The 13,349-nt window shown below is 47.1% G+C and overlaps 1 protein-coding gene across 2 annotated transcripts; it reads right to left on the reverse strand.

Moving 5' to 3' along the window:
* Positions 1 to 1,584: 1,584 nt before the first annotated feature.
* Positions 1,585 to 12,347, reverse strand: LOC123424970 (probable pectinesterase 66). Of its 2 annotated transcripts, XM_045108652.1 has the most exons (5): positions 12,063 to 12,347; positions 7,872 to 8,100; positions 7,399 to 7,770; positions 7,141 to 7,242; positions 1,585 to 2,337 (listed from the first exon to the last, which is right to left on the reverse strand). In XM_045108652.1, the coding sequence occupies exons 1-5, from the start codon at positions 12,266 to 12,268 to the stop codon at positions 2,035 to 2,037; spliced, it is 1,212 nt and encodes a 403-aa protein (XP_044964587.1). In that variant the 5' UTR covers positions 12,269 to 12,347; the 3' UTR covers positions 1,585 to 2,034. The 2 variants fall into 2 exon arrangements, with proteins under 2 accessions (XP_044964587.1, XP_044964586.1); XM_045108651.1 differs by lacking the exon at positions 1,585 to 2,337 and having other exon boundaries at positions 6,751 to 7,242; positions 7,337 to 7,770.
* Between the last annotated feature and the right edge of the window lie 1,002 nt (positions 12,348 to 13,349).

A 13,349-nucleotide genomic window follows, 5' to 3' on the forward strand; every position in this document is an offset into this window, starting at 1 on the left:
CAGAATCGTTATGTGCTAGAGTGTTGCGAGCCAAATACTTTCCTGATGGTGATCTCTTGAATTGCTCCTTGAAGAAAGGGAGTTCATATACATGGCAGAGTTTATGGAATGGGCTGCAAACGTTCAAGAAAGGAATTATATGGAGAGTGGGCGATGGTTCCTCCATCAATATCTAGGAGGACCCATGGATACCAAGTAGCCCGAGCAAGAAGGTACTGACACCGAGGAACAATATCGTTATCACAAGGGTCTCAGAACTCATCGATGAGGAGAACAGATCGTGGGACGAGGAGCTTATTAGTGATTTATTCTGACCAGTTCATGCCCAACGTATCCTTAAAATACCCCTGGCGCTGGGGATGATGACGGATTTTGTCTTGTGGCATCCAGACAAGCACGACATTTTTCAGTTTGTTCGGCTTATCATGAAGAGTGGGAATTCCAACATGGACGAACGTTGAGGAGGACGAACACCAACCAAACCTCAGGTACTAGCCCAATTTGGAGAACCATTTGGAAACTACTGGTCCCAGCCAAGATTAAGATACACCTTTGGAAATCACTGATGGGAGCAATACCTTGTTATGGAGTTCTTGCTAACCAACATATTATGTCAAGCTCACAATGCCCATTGTGCACAACGGACTGCGAAAGCATCAAACATGTAATGTTTCAATGTCCGAGAGTGCAAGAGATATGGAGAATCCTGGGATTGTCAAGTCTTGTGCAAGAAATATGCACATTGGAGCGTGATGGGAGCGTCGTTCTCTTGGAGCTTCTTCTATCTAAGAGCAGCATAAAGTCACATATTGTTGATGTAGGCCGCTGTGAGCTGATCGCGACCATCGTTTTTGGTATGTCTGGTGGGAGAGAAGGTGATTCTCTCATGGTGAGAACATCTTCGAGCCCCCAAGATCTGCACATGCGATATCAGCCCTTGCAAAGAATTTGTTTAGGGCCAGGGGTAAGAAGAGGGGAGTCCTTCGCCATGGATGGATGCTACCCGCCGAGGGCTTTTACAAGCTCAACGTGGACGCCGGTTTCTGCAGCGATTCTGGAACTGGAAGCACAGGGACGGTGTTGCGCGATGACAGAGGTACGTTCCAGGCAGGCTCTTGTAGCGGCATCCCTTTTGTTGAAGATGCGAGCTCCGCCGAAGCACGAGGACTCGGAGATGGGCTAATCCTGGCAAACGAGGTGGGTCTGGAGAAGTTTGTGGTCGAGTCGGATTGCATGGATGTGATCGACATTATGTTGAATGACGGTAATTCTCTTGGGCCTACTGCTGCAATTTATGAAGAGTGTTCTTTCCTTGCTAAGAATTTTAGTCTTATTCAGTTTGCAATGCTGAAACCACTATAACTATAAAGTGGATGGAGGAACTTGCTGGATTCCTCATTGATGTACTAGCAAATGATGTATCTCTTTTATCACATGAAATATAAGGGCCAGGTTCCCCCCCCCCCCCCCCCCCCCCCTCTTTCAAAAAAAGTCTGCTACTATCGTGCTAGCTAGCCTAATTTCCAAATGAATTCATATCATCTGCCATCCACTTGAATTAAGGCATCAACATAACAATTTGAGTACGTACGAATGACATTTGTATTGCATATCTTGCAGACCGCCTAAAATGGACAGAGCAGCACGTACGATCACAGTTACATCTTACAGGTACATTCTTCTTATTTCTACGTTATCGTACGGCGCCTATATATAGTACCCGAGCTCTGCATGGTCTGCAAACATCATGCTCGAGTACAAGTACAACCCACAACATACACACACCATATCTATAGGTACACACACATACAGTGTGTTGTCACATAAAATAAAACTGCTAAGCGTATGCATGCACCACCTGCTTAGCCCAAACGAGGCCGTACGTGGGCACGCGGTAAAACGCCGACGGCATGCAAACCCGTCGTATCGTAACACGGCAAGCATTCTGAAGTATAGGATCGGTGTACGTACGTAGCTGTAGATAACCAGTAGTCTGCTGTAGCTTGGTTCATCCTCCTCCTCGCGCGTGCGGGGTTACCGGCCGCCACACCGGTAGGTGACCTCGCAGGACTTGCCGACGCGGATGGTGTACTTGTGCTGCGGCTTGACGAGGAACATGGGCAGGCGGAGCAGCGCCTCGCACACGCACCCGGGCTCCACCTCCTTCAGCCACCGGCAGCAGTCCCGGTACGCGCGGTGCTCGTCGTGATCCTGGTCGTCCTCGTCGTCGTCGTCGTCGTCGTCGTCATCATCCTCATCGTCGTCGTCATCGTCCTGCTCGTCGTCCTGGTCCTCGTCTTCATCTTCGTCCTCGCCGCCCTCGGCTTCGTCCTCGCCGTCGTCCCCCACGCGGCGTCCGCGGCGGCGGCGGCGGTGGTGGTGACGGCGGCGTCTGCGACGGGTCCTCCTCCTAGTGCGACGGTGGCCGGCACGGACAGTGCCGTTGCGAGCTACAGCCACGTGGAGCACATCATCAGGGTCGACGGTGATCAGCGACGTCGCGTTGCCACCGCCGCCGCCGCCGCCACTATCATCACCACCCCCGCCTCCACCTCCACCTCCGCCTCCACCGCCGCCACCCCCCTTGTCGCCGCCGCCTCCGCTGTCGCCGCCACCTCCGCCGCCTCCCTTATCGTCCTCGTCATCGTCCTCGTCCTCGTCCTCGTCATCATCATCCTCGTCGTCGTCGTCATCATCATCATCGTCGTCGTCGTCATGATGGTGGTGCTCCGGGCTGGTGGGCGGGAGGATGGCGCACGCCTGGCTGGCGAGGGCGAACTGGCTGCCGCAGTACTTCCTCACCTGCCCGAGCTGCGCCTCCACGGCGGGCGGGCCGAGGAAAGGGACCAGCAGGACGGCGGCGAGCACCGCCACGCGAAACGCCGAGCCGGCTGCCATGGCTGGCACGACCGTGGATGGAGATCGATCGATCGATGGATGTAGCTCAAGTCCAGTTCTTGGAGCGGTCTGGGTGTGGTTGCTGGCTCGCTCGGCACGCACGTTCTTATAGGTGTGTAGGTTGGTTGTTGTTGGGGAAGTTGGATCCGTGCGTGGGGCTCTTCTTGGCCAAAAATGCTAGACTTTCTTGGCATGTCTGCTGGATTGGTGAGAGGAATGGGGAGCAGGATTCTGGGTGATGAGTTGTTGGTGATTCATGCAAATGTGGCGTGAGACTTCTACTGGCTGTGTCCTGTTCTTTTTATCTTTGGAACATTCGATTGGGTTGATCTTATATGTATGTTCAGTTTGCAAGGGGCAGCAGCTCTTTGCGTGACTTGCTTTTGCTACGTGGGCCTTTGACCATCATTTCAGTGTTTACGAAGCATATACTTGCAAAAGAAGGATTTACGGTCGTAGTTTAAAAATCTGAACCGGTGAGCCTGCCGGTTCAGGTTTTCACCTGTCAAACCGTTGGTTCACTTCTTCAGTTCTACATTTGCGGGTTTTTTAAGCATTACATAATAAGTAAAGATATAAATTGATATAGTAATAAAAGTTGATCAAATAGAAATATTTCCTTCCGCAAAAACAACATCAGAGCCAAGCAGTGGCGAATCTAGCAGGGGGGCTTCAATAGGCTCAAGCCCCCCCTCCAAAAATTGAAAAAGAAATATTAGTACTATTCTATAGAAATTTTGACCTTATTTGAACCAAAAAATTAAAAGTTTTTGACTTTTTATACACATATTTAACTTTGAGCCCTCCCTTCACTTTCTTCCAAGATTCACCACTGGAGCCAAGCCGTGGTAGTTATTGGGCAAAGGGCAACTACCACACTCCATCGAGATGACATGGGATGGGCAACTACCACTCTTCATCCAGATGACATGGGATCGAATTCCACTTTAAAAAAAATCCCGTTCAACCAATTGTTTTATTCCGGATTTTTCTATAAAATTGGCTGGTTCATTCGGTTTTCACTGGTTTGCCTATGAAGCTTAAAAACCGATGGGATCATCGGCATCGGGTTTTTTCCGGTCCGAACTTCAGTCGGTCCGGTTTCTTAGACTGTGTTTACAGTTATGGCCTTCTTATTGGACTATTTCGGAATACCTCAAAGGTAAAAGAGGGGGAAGTCGATTTTACACAAAGAAATGTGTAAAATAATAAAGATAAGTTGCTACGCCATTTTTAATTGCAATCACTATTCTTTAGTTGCCTGAATTTTTGTGTGTTTAATTGACTGATGGAAAACCATCGATCAAAAGAGGGGGACAATGTGGGTGACCGAGACATTACCGATAGATGTGATGCAGGAACAACACCCCTAGGTGAGAGGATCTCCAACAGCCGCGCTATACAAGCGCCGCGTCGTAAAAAAGACTGTATTTAGCGCACGCGCGACGCGGCGGCAGCTCCAGCGGGCGCGCAAAAACTGCGCGCAGCGCCATTTCCAATTGAGCGCGCTGGCCGAAACGCAATCCCGCGTCCATTATTTGCTGCGCCGGCTCCCCCGCGCGCGACTCTCCCGCGCTCGCTCCTTCTTTCTTCTGCGCTCTCTCCTGCTATCTCCTGCGTTGTGCACTCTCTGCGCTCGTTGTACACTCTCGCGACCGGCCCATCCGACCGCGCCGCCGCCCCCATCCGACCGCGTCGCCGCCGCCGCTCGCGCCACCGTTCGGCGCTGCACCGGCCTATCCCCGAGCCGCCGTCGCCGCCCGCGCCCGCCGGCGCTTCCCCGGCCTGTCTCCGCTGCGGCCGCCGCCCGCGCCCCCCGTTCAGGCGCTTCCCCGGCCTCCCCGCGCCGCCGCGCTTCCGCCCCACCCCTCCTAGTCTGGCCGGCCCTCGCGCGCCTCCGACGTCCGAGGAACAGCACCCCACCGCTCGCTGCCGCGCCGCGCCCGCAAGGTGTTCGACAAAACGCCTACAAGGTATGTATTGCTTCAAATTTATGAATTTGGTGCATGTTTTGAATTGTAGTTTTTTATAGTATAGTATTGAACATTGTAGATGAGTTCGTCGTATGCTTCTTCCGAAGAAGAATTTGATATGGAAGAGGAGGAGGATCTTGCAATGATCATAGCTATGCATATCAATAAAAAACCGAAGCACGGTGGTTCGGTTATGGGTCGGGAAAATTTTTTGGAGAGATATGATTGATGCCCATAACAGATTGATGAAGAACTATTTCATGGAGAATCCCACATACCCGGAGTCGTATTTTCGTCGCCGGTTTAGGATGAGCACAGACTTGTTCAAGCGCATTGCAGAGAAACTTGCGAGCCATGACCGGTTTTTCCAGCAAAGGAGGAATGCCGCCGGAGAGCTCGGGCATAGCACCTTTCTGAAGGTGACAGCCGCTTTGCGTATGTTGGCATACGGTATCCCGGCTGATTTAGTTGATGATCACTTGGCTATGGGTGAGAGCCAAGCCATCATGTGTGTCAAGCGATTTGCAGTGGGAATTGTGCAAGTGTTTGGCGAGGAGTATTTGAGATCTCCCACTGCTGAAGACGCCGCAAGGCTATTGGCGATGAACAAATCTCGCGGCAAAATTGTCCAAAGGCATGGCATGGGCAATTCCACGGCCAAAAAAAGGGTTCCACTATAATCCTTGAAGCGGTGGCCGATCATGAGACTTGGATTTGGCATGCATTCTTTGGAATGCCTGGATCTTTGAATGACATCAATGTTGTCAACCGGTCACCACTGATGAATAAGATTGCGAATGATGAGTTGCCGCCGGTGCAGTTTGTAGCAAATGGCCGTACGTACAACTATGGCTATTATCTAGCGGATGGCATCTATCCAAAGTGACAAACCTTCGTGAAGCCGTTGAAAAAGCCAGAAGGTAAGAAAAGTCTTGATTTTCACAATGCTCAGGCGGCTGCTAGAAAAGATGTGGAGAGAGCATTTGGGATTTTACAAGCCCAATTTGCTATTGTGAGAGGACCGTCTAGATTTTGGGATCAAAAAATGATTTGGTACATCATGCACACTTGTGTGATCATGCACAACATGATCATCGAGAATGAGCGTGGCCAAGATGTAGACTACTCACAGTATGAGCTCTTGGGACATCCCGTGCGAGTGCGACGGAGGGCTGAAAGGGTTGCTCGTTTTGTTGCCTCGTATCATGCCATTCGGCGTCCTGCAACACACAATGATCTTTAGAAGGATCTGATTGAATAGTGGTGGGTATGGCATGGACGACAAAGAGCATGATTTGATTGCTTTATTTGTATTGTATTGTTCATGAACTATTGGTTGTGTTTATTGCATTATTTGTTGTACTGAATGAGAAACTATTTGTTTGAGTTGTAATAACTATTATTGTTGATTTATTTTGTTTGTTTGATCGTTTTTTTCACTATTTTTTAAAATGTATATATGGTTTGTGTCTGCTGCGCGCGCTGCATTTTTTGGCACTGCTGGAGCGGCGCGCGCGCTGCATTATAGCGCGGCTGTTGGAGCCAGCGCCTATCCCTGCGCTAAACCAGTCGGCGCGCGTGCTGTAAAAATTATATTTTTGACGCGGCGCGAAGCGCGGCTGTCGGAGATGCTGTGAGTTCGGGAGTCGACGATACGACACAGAAGGGATAGATTAGCAGTGGCTCGGCAGAAGTGACGGCTCGAGTAAGGCGGTATGGCAAGGCGACGCAGCAGCAACGCCAACTGATGTGGGTGGCAAGGGAAAGTGGTTAGGCCGGTGACAGCAGGTGGGTCGATGGTAACATCGGGCAGATAGAGGAGACCATTGAAACTTTTTTTTATTCTCAAGCAAACAAAAATGTTGGTTCCGTTTCTGTTAGTTTTTTAGATCATCTTTTATTAGGGATATATGCTTGTCTTAATTCTCAGCTACAAAGGGGGTGGGGTGGGGTTGCACTTCTTGTACTGCACCAAAGGGGCACATACACATACACATTTATATAAAGACTGAAATTCTCATACACCTTTATATAAAGACTGGAATTCTGAAAATTCCTCGAAGCTCTTGATTTTGTGTGTGTCTCTTCTGTCTTGTTGCTCAGTCCCATGCATGCCCTTCTTCCCCATTACATCGGGTCATATACCTTGAACATAAAACTCGATTTATTTTGCTGCTACTAGTCCCTGGCTATCCGGCCGGCCACAAGTGCCCTCATCTAGGGCTGATTGGATAGCCAACCGTCATCGATGAACCTGATGTCCACGAACCTCTGCACCTCTGCGTAGCTCATGTGCTTCTCCCATGTCACTCTTCCCGCCGTGCCCGAACCCGGGCCACTGCATCCGACCTCCGCAAACGTCACCTGTGACCTGCCAAAGAAACAACCATGCATGCGTTGATGCGTAATTAAGCATACAAACGCCGGCCGAAAACAGCACCGTGAAACCAGGAGCTGTGGCTTACACATCTTGGCCGGAGGTCCACTTGTCCCACCCCTGCGGCACGACGATGCCGGCCATGTTCACCTGGTAGAACACGACGGTGGCGTGCTCGTTCCACGCGCGGCCGAGGTACTGGCGACCGGAGCCCGTGATCATGCCGCCCTTGAACACGAGCGCCGCGTTCCTGCCGCCGCCGGCCCCGCCGTGCGCCGTCACCCACCCGGGCTGCTGGGACGACGCCGGCATGTTGGACACGAGGGTGCAGCCCTCGTAGATGGACTGGCCGTAGCCGAAGATGAAGTCGACGCCGCCCACCACGAGGCAGTGGTGGAAGTAGTGCCGGCCGATGAGGTCGCAGAGCGTGTCCTGGAACCCGTGGAAGGCGCAGTCGTAGAACGCGCTCTTGTCGCCGTCGACCAGCATCGCCACCGCCGGGTAGCCGCCGTTGAACGTGTTCTGCGTTGCGTGATGGAGCACTCGCGTTAGGGAATCCTCAAGAGATCGAAATTAAGTCCACACACGTGCTAGTAAGTACTCTGTGGACTGCACGTGGTTACCTTGAAGGCGATGTTACGGGCGACGAAGTTGTCGGCATGGACTGTGAAGGTGGCGCTGGTGTACGTCGGCGAGATGTTGGTGAGGTTGCGGTCGTGCCGGCCCGTGATCGGGGCCATGCCGGGCGCGTCAGTACCGTCGCCGTGCCCGTCCAAGTTGATGTCCGTTTTGAAGGAGCCGTCACCTTGGAGCAAGATGAAGCCTTTCTGGCTTGGAATTGTCACCTTCTCCCTGCATGCATGCATGCATGCATAAATTAAAGTGCGTACTTAAAAAAAGTGTTTGAGAATTCTTTCGAACTTGGGTGGCATGTTCCGATGGCGGTGGTCCTCGACGGGCGGTGCCTTGAGGTAGCTTGGGCGGCGGCGCAACGACGACGCGGCCCCTTGGGGGCGGTGTCGGCTGGCGGCGGGGCTTGGCCGGCAGCGTCATGCTGGCCCAAATCTGGGGCCTTAGGGCCTAGATCTGGGTCAGGGTGGGCCGGTTCGGTCTTCGACGGGTCGTCTCCGGCTGGGCTGGTGAGATACGGGCGATGGGGGTTGTGGCTCCTGTGTTGCGTCTGCTGCAGCACGGCGGCAGGGGCTAAACAGGCCCGATCTGGGCCTGGCTGGGTAGGGGGTCCAGCATGCCGCTATGCCTGCGTCCGGTCTGCTACCGCGTGCGTCGGTGGAGGTTGTCCCCTCCCACGTGGATGTGGTACTGTCGATGTCTACAGTGGTTGTGCCTAGGTCCAACCGGCCTCGCTGTGTTTGCTGTGTTTAGACGACGGCGGTGTCTACGTGACTGTGGTGGCGCATATTGGTGGGTGGTTGCCATGGTGGAGCTAAGGATTGATTCCGAGCGGTGGGTACGAGGGGTCGTGAGAAATCTTTGTCGGATCTGGCCGACACTGATGCGGTGACGCGTTCGGGCGCCCCTCCCTTCCTGAAGGGCGTCGATTGTACCTCTCCCCCGCTCCCCTCTGTGTGTCGGGAGAAATCCTAGGACTTGTCCGGGCAGCAGCGTTGTCGTCGTCGCAGTCCTTCTTGAAGGTGTTTCTTGGCACTGAAGTATGGTGGAATTATTCGGTGAGCGCAACAGTTGCGGGACACTACAACCTTCGTTGATCCGGTGCTGGTAGCATTTTTTTCTCTTTTTTTTTTCTTTTGTCTTTCTGTTGGGCATGATTGTGTTGTGTGCCCCAGTACCTATCGTTAACTGTATTGATTGGTTGTTTTGTATATAAAGCGGGGAAAATTCTTTTTCGGTAAATGCATAGGTTCATAGCTTTCTGTAGCTAAATATCTTCATTTAACTAACCGCAGCATGTAAAGCTTATTGCCTGCTTTTGGTATGTACTCTCTCCGTCTCAAAATAACTGTCTCAAGCTTAGTACAATTTTGTACGAGATCTAGTATAAAGTTGAGACAGTTATTTTGGGACGGAGGGAGTATAAAGTAAAAACTGTTTCTTAAGTACGCATGGAAATATATTTGAACTAATTAAGTCCATTGATGAAGTGCCAATAAAATTTGCCATCATCAAGATATATGAAATTCTAGTTATAAACATGCATAAAGTAAGTGATAATCAGTTTTGGCCCAAACACTTCCAAATATGTTCTACCAAATCAGTTTTGAATGCTCTATGAGTCGCTTCATCCCAGATTCTTGCATCCGTCTGTAGCACCTGGGTGAAACCAGTATATCACCATGGGTGAATATTGATGGTAGGACAATGGATGTGCCCACCTCTTTGTTTAAATTAAAAATACTAGTCATTTTCTATATCTAAAACATACTAGTATTTATTATGCACTTTGTCCTTGCTTCTGCGCATGAAGGATCAACTTTCCAGTCGGTCGCGCATTCTCAAATTGATCCACACAAAGCATGGGGAATTTTGATGTTCCTTACAAATGGGTTCCTGAAAAAGGAGGAATTTCTTGTTGATATGAATAGTCTATCGATCCCTATTAAGCCAGGATGTCACATAAACTCCCGTTCAAAGGAACTGACGTCCTCGTTGACCTAGTAGGAACGTTCACTCTTAGCACATGTCCATGTGAGCCAATACCAGGATTCACATGTGCACAATGGTGTGTGCTATGAGGGGCCACACACACCATGTACATGTTTGCACATGCTTGGGTTTATATGGCCTACTAATTTTGTCTTAAATGAAATATCCTTCAGTTTAACTACATTTATATCCCACTAAAACTCTAAATAATTTTATAAAACTAATGTTAATATCTACAATATGAACTCAATTTCATATTTTCTCATATTTATATGGCCTATTGGTTTTGTCATAAGTTAAATATATTTATGTTTAACTACATTTATATCACATAAAAGTCTAATTAACATTATAGAAATAAACATTAATATCTATAATGCCAAATCAACATCACAAGATCTATCATTAAATACATGTTTATAAATTATTTATTGAGTGCTATCAATGTTGACATTTTGTTGTATAAACTTGATGAAATTTAACAAGTATGATAAAAAATAAGATTTATAAACATTTTAACCCAAACTAAGAGATTATAACTCTACATGCTACCGCAGACGGAGTACGGTGTAACATTAATTTCCATTGAACACATATCACATGTTATTCACACACAAAATCACATATCGCATGAGAAATCAGCATGTTACGTCAAATTCTTATAAGCTTCGCATATGGTTGAGAAACATAGGATATGATTCGATTTGGCCCAAACTTCCCCATCAAATATTTGGCTAATCAAGGATTTATTATATTTAATTGTCGATGAGTTGGCTAATATATCATCGTAAAAAATTAACTAGAATGCTCACAAAGCAATTGTCATCGCCAAAATTTCGAAACCAATGAAACATAAACCAAAATAAAGGCTAACATGTGCTTTATCGTGTCATTCTTCTATTTTCGAATGTCTTCCAATAGTTATACCGCAGAGCGGCCGAGGAAACATGGACCTTCGTGGATGCTATGGGCTTGGCTCTTTAGGCAGGCCCTTCCGATTTTGGGAAGGTTTTATTTGTGCTTTTTATTTTCTTTTTTCTCTACCAGTGTTTCTTTACATAATTTTTATATTTTTATATTTTATTCATGAATATTTAAGGTTCAGGAGCGAAATTTAAATTCTTGAAACTTTTTTCAAATACTTAGATGTTTTCATAAGAATTGTTAACTTTTTAAATATTACATGAAGATTATTTTCATTTCAATGAAAAATTTTACATTGAAAAATAATTTTCAAATCCATGATTTTTATAAAATTTCTGATCATTTTGAAAAGATAATGACATTTTTTTAGAACTATGACCAATTTTTCGTATCTGTGAAGAACTTAAAAATTTATGAGCATTGTTCAAATTTGCAAGTGTTGTTATAGTTTATAAACTTTTCAGAAATTCACAAAAAAAATAATATACCTAAATGTTTTAAATTGTTTTGAAATAGTTTTAACACATGATCCAAACAGGCCCATACTGGCGGAGTCCACATCAAGGAAAAGACTTTGAAGCTCTCCTAGACATCCATTCGTATGGATCTTGTTTCTTTTTTTATATCATGAATATTTATGAATATAATAGTTCTTTGTAATGCAAGAACCTAATTTAAGTTTTGAATAATGTTTAATTCAAAATTGTGAACATTTTCTAAAAAACCGTGATTTATTTTTATTTTCATGATCTTTGTTAAACTTCTTCTAATACACAAAAATTACTTAAACTTTGAGACCATTTTTAAAAGGTCACGAATATGTTTTTACAACAGTGAATATAATTTTCATACAACAGTGAATATATTCGTTCGTATCCGTGAAAGAACTATGAATTGACAAATATTGATCAAACGCATGAATGTTTTATAAAATTCTTTAACATTTTTTAAAATTCAGAAAAACATAAATACAACTGAATGTTTTAAAAGAAATGAAAATTATTTAATACAATGTTGATTATGATACTGTCATGCGAGACCCGGCCCATGATCCAGCCAGACCCTTACAAACACAAGTGTCTCTGTCTTACAGCTTCGCGTGAAAAACGTCTGAACCAACAAAAAAATATCAGCTAGGTGAAGAATAACAAACGCGGCAAAAAATTGGTACAATTAGTTCTCCCTACAGCCCAAACACACCTATCGCACAAATAAACGACGTTAGTATTGGCACGAAGTACTACACTTGCACTCCTACATGCACGAACCTGTAGCTCCCTTGCTTGACGTAGATCCTGACCCACTGTCTGTTGCCGTCCGGCACGGCGTTCACCGCCGACTGCACCGTCCTGTAGTCCCCTCCTCCATTCTGATCCACGGTGATGGTCCTGGCCACCTGCGCCCAACCAAGGCTCAACGGCGGCCATCGGAGCAGCAGGAACGCACCGACGACGAGGAGGCAGAACGGCCGCATTCCTTGTAAAGTACTCTGGTCGTGATGAAAGTGTTGCCGGCGTAGGCGCTGGCTCAAGCAGTGTTTGTACTGCGTATATTACTAATTTATAGGCGTTCCGTGCCCACGGATACAATCAATCGGTGCAGTGTCCCATAGATATACATGATGCGTGTCTGCGTGATTTCATCCGGATCGAAATGTATATCTTATGCACGCTGTTGTTACTTCACGTATATAAAAATATTTAATTGTACAAAGAGGGATGGGCTGAAGATCTTGTTTTCATATATCCATGGGATATCTCTATCTCTATATCTATATATCTCTTATCTATCTCTATATGGACCGGCTACGGTCACTTGACTGAATTCTGAATTTGGGTCAGTCGAACTTTGATCTTTCCTTCATTCCCGATTAAGGCCCTGTTCGGAACAAAGGGTGTTTAAAACATAGGTATTTGACAAAAAACGAATCCGGATAGGTGCAGGAAAGGCACAGGAGGCAGATTATGCATGGGGTGTGAAGTATGGATTAAACATGATTTATTCAGCATGTAGACTACTACTTGCATTTGTCCCAAACTCAAGCGCGTACAGAAAGGTATATTTTATTTCACTGTACAGTACATGTGTACAACTGTCAGATTGCACATATTGTTAGCGCGCCGCTGCCTCGGTCTTCCGCGAAAGCACGAGCTTCAGGTGGAATGTATTTTTCCCGTGAAAATACAGGTTATGGAGCCTTTCCAAAAGAATCTGAGGGTTGCAAATCCTGCATATCGAACGCTGGTTCTTGGTAGGTTCCCTCTATATTGGAATCCTGCAGTTTTTCCTTTGAATTTCCTGCAAACCGGCCCTAGACGTTTAAAGCATTTCTAGCAGATCCCGCAAACTGAGCCATCCGACAAAATAACATCCGGTTTGCCGGAAAGGGTAGTTTTGCCTGTCCTAACATATCCTGAAAAGCGACTGTGTCGGGATTTTTTTTTGGATCCCGTATCTACCGGCTCATTTCCTTCGTATCTATGGTATTCCGCTCGTTTTTGCTGGCTTCCCTTTTCCTTGGCGCGAAACAACTTTCGGGCGGTTCACTTCCCGCC

The sequence above is a fragment of the Hordeum vulgare genome, chromosome 2H (assembly GCF_904849725.1).
Source record: "Hordeum vulgare subsp. vulgare chromosome 2H, MorexV3_pseudomolecules_assembly, whole genome shotgun sequence".
Taxonomy (NCBI): Eukaryota; Viridiplantae; Streptophyta; class Magnoliopsida; order Poales; family Poaceae; genus Hordeum; species Hordeum vulgare.